At 40.3% G+C, this 2,372-nt stretch overlaps 1 protein-coding gene across 1 annotated transcript; it reads right to left on the bottom strand.

The window, feature by feature from the left end:
* Nucleotides 1-1,659: 1,659 nt before the first annotated feature.
* SETTUDRAFT_112526 (uncharacterized protein) lies at nucleotides 1,660-1,815 on the bottom strand (the record flags this gene model as incomplete). Its single annotated transcript, XM_008028567.1, has 1 exon — nucleotides 1,660-1,815. A coding segment is annotated over one exon (156 nt), but the record flags the coding sequence as incomplete, so codon positions are not given.
* Between the last annotated feature and the right edge of the window lie 557 nt (nucleotides 1,816-2,372).

The raw sequence follows: 2,372 nt of genomic DNA, 5'->3' as shown, positions 1-2,372 counted from the left end.
CTATTGCAAAAGATGAGGCTGTACAGCCACCTACAGTCGCTATTATTACAAGATTTTATAGTGTTGTAGTAATTATAGCATTGCGATTATAATAGGCTACTTGTATCTACTTAGTAGCTTAGTAGTGCAGCTGTAGCGGGTGGTCTAAGTTAGGACAGCTAGTGCAGCCACCTTAGCTTATACATAAGATAAATTAACAACAACACGTTTCTAACGCTTCTGCTTTTAAGAGGAGCCTTATAAGGCTTTGCGCTTACCCCTTTGGGATAATTGTATAGCTTTTTTAGCCTCCCGGGCTGCCTTTTGAGCCTCCTTTTGAGCCACCTTGGCGGCTCTCTCCTTCTCTCTCACCTCCTTGAGCCTCTCTCTCTCAACACGCTTCTCCTGGGCTATTTGAAGCTTGTACAATTAAGCTTGTCTCCTTAACTTAGATCTCTTAGCTTTCTAGAGTTGTAATTGCTGTTGTTCTTGTTGTTGTTCTATCTCATCCTCCTTGGCTTGGCGAACCTTCTTAGGAGACTAAAAGACAGCTCCTCTATAGTACTCCTTAGGCCTATTGAGTTGAAGCGTGTAGCTCTTCTTTTGGTGTCTCTTTTTAACCTTTAGAGCCTCTCTTAAGCCCTAGTTTTCTCCTTTGAGTATACTATTTTAAGCTAAGAGGTGATAGAGGCTTCAGCGAAGCTTTTTTACCTCCTTATTATTAAAATCCTTCACCTCCTAGCGTATAATAGACTTAATTTTGAGCTAATTATCTCTACTAAGGACAGAAGAAGAGCTTTCATCTAAACTAGAGGCCTCTTGTGAAAACTTTTAGAGAATAACCTTAGCATTTAGTAGGTTAATGCTAGTTGCCTTAAAGGAGCTTATAATAGTCTCCTTTCTAAAAGCTGTACCTTAAGCCCTCTAAAAGAGCTTAAAGAAGTCTCCTTTTGCTAGAGGAAGGATTCTATAGCTCTAATAGAGGAAGTTTAACAACTCCTTTAAGTAGGCTGACGCTAGAGGCCTAAACATCCCAACGTCAAGAGGCTAAAGCCTATAGGTTGAATGAGGAGGATATACAGCAACTAGAATCCTATAGCTGTTGCAATAATCTAGAAAATCTATAGTTACATGAGATAAGTGGCCATTAACAATAAGTAACTAGTACCCAGTTCAAGCGTAGCGTGCAGTCTCTCTTTTAAAGACCTCTTTAAGCCAAGCTAGGCCTATATTATTGTTAGTCTATCTAGAGGGCAATGAGGTAACAAAGACTAAGTGCTTGTTTGGATTAATAGCCTCTACCTAGGCTGATTTTAGAGCTCCAGCATCTGACTAAAAGATGAGAGATGGAGAAAGAGGTGTACTATCTGAGCAGATACAGGCTAGGACTGTAATCCACTCTCTAGAGCCATCTTGTAGGCTTGAAACAACTCCTCCTCTTTCATATTGCCTCTTACTAAAGATCCTTTTAGACCTTCTAAGGATTCTAAGTAAGAAGCCCTTTTCATCTATATTGAAGATGTAAGAGGGCTGTATATTGTACTCCTTCATCTTATTGTGTAACAGCTTAAAGTACAACCTATACTTAGTTGCTAAATTAGCCTTGTGACGCTTCTAGTCTATAGGACTCTGCCAGCGAGAGATGAGATAAGAGGAGTTCCTGCAGAGGAACCTAGAAACCTAGCGTTCTAAAACGTCTCTACTAAGCAAAGATGACGTAAGATAGCGTATTATTAGACGCGAAGGTAGTGTACGCCTCTTAGTGAGGGATTTAATGTACTGTACAAGCTCCTTTTCGCGTTGTAGGTGGATAGAGAGGTAGGCGAGCGCGCGAGGCTAAGTTTTGCTTTAGTGTCTTTAAGCGAGCGTACGATAGCTAATGCTAAACCTTTTTATAACTTAGCAATAGCTAAAAGATGCGCCTAGTTCGCGCAATTTAATTTCTTTAATCGCTTTCTAAATTAGGTCTATATTAGTGGAGTTATAAGGTATTTTGTGTAGGTGTTAAGTTTAGTAGGGTGGGTCATTGCGCGTCCTGGGTCATTGCGCGTCCATGCAGGGTAGCTCTGGGGATTATTATTATTATTATTATTATTCTAGTTGAACGTCCTTTTTCAGCCCAAAGGGCTATATAAGACGTGTAGGATTTTTAGGCCTACAAGTATCTAAGTAGGTTGTTTCTAGCTACAATATTTAGGAGGGGTTTTAACTAGATGAAGGTGAGGCTCGTAGCCTATTAGTTGGTAGGTAGGGGGGGATAGGGTGGGGGAGGTGTATGGCTACCTGTTACAGGTATTACTCCTCGTTTTCTGTGTTTCCTTTGTACTAGGCTTGTGTTCTAGCCTTTGTTTCTTGAATAAAGGTAATAGTTGCTTCTATACCCTCTTTTGTTT

Source organism: Exserohilum turcica (genome assembly GCF_000359705.1).
Source record: "Exserohilum turcica Et28A unplaced genomic scaffold SETTUscaffold_260, whole genome shotgun sequence".
NCBI classification, from domain to species: domain Eukaryota; kingdom Fungi; phylum Ascomycota; class Dothideomycetes; order Pleosporales; family Pleosporaceae; genus Exserohilum; species Exserohilum turcicum.
The sequence above is the reverse complement of the archived record's forward strand: the minus strand, read 5'-3'. Positions and strand labels throughout refer to the sequence as shown.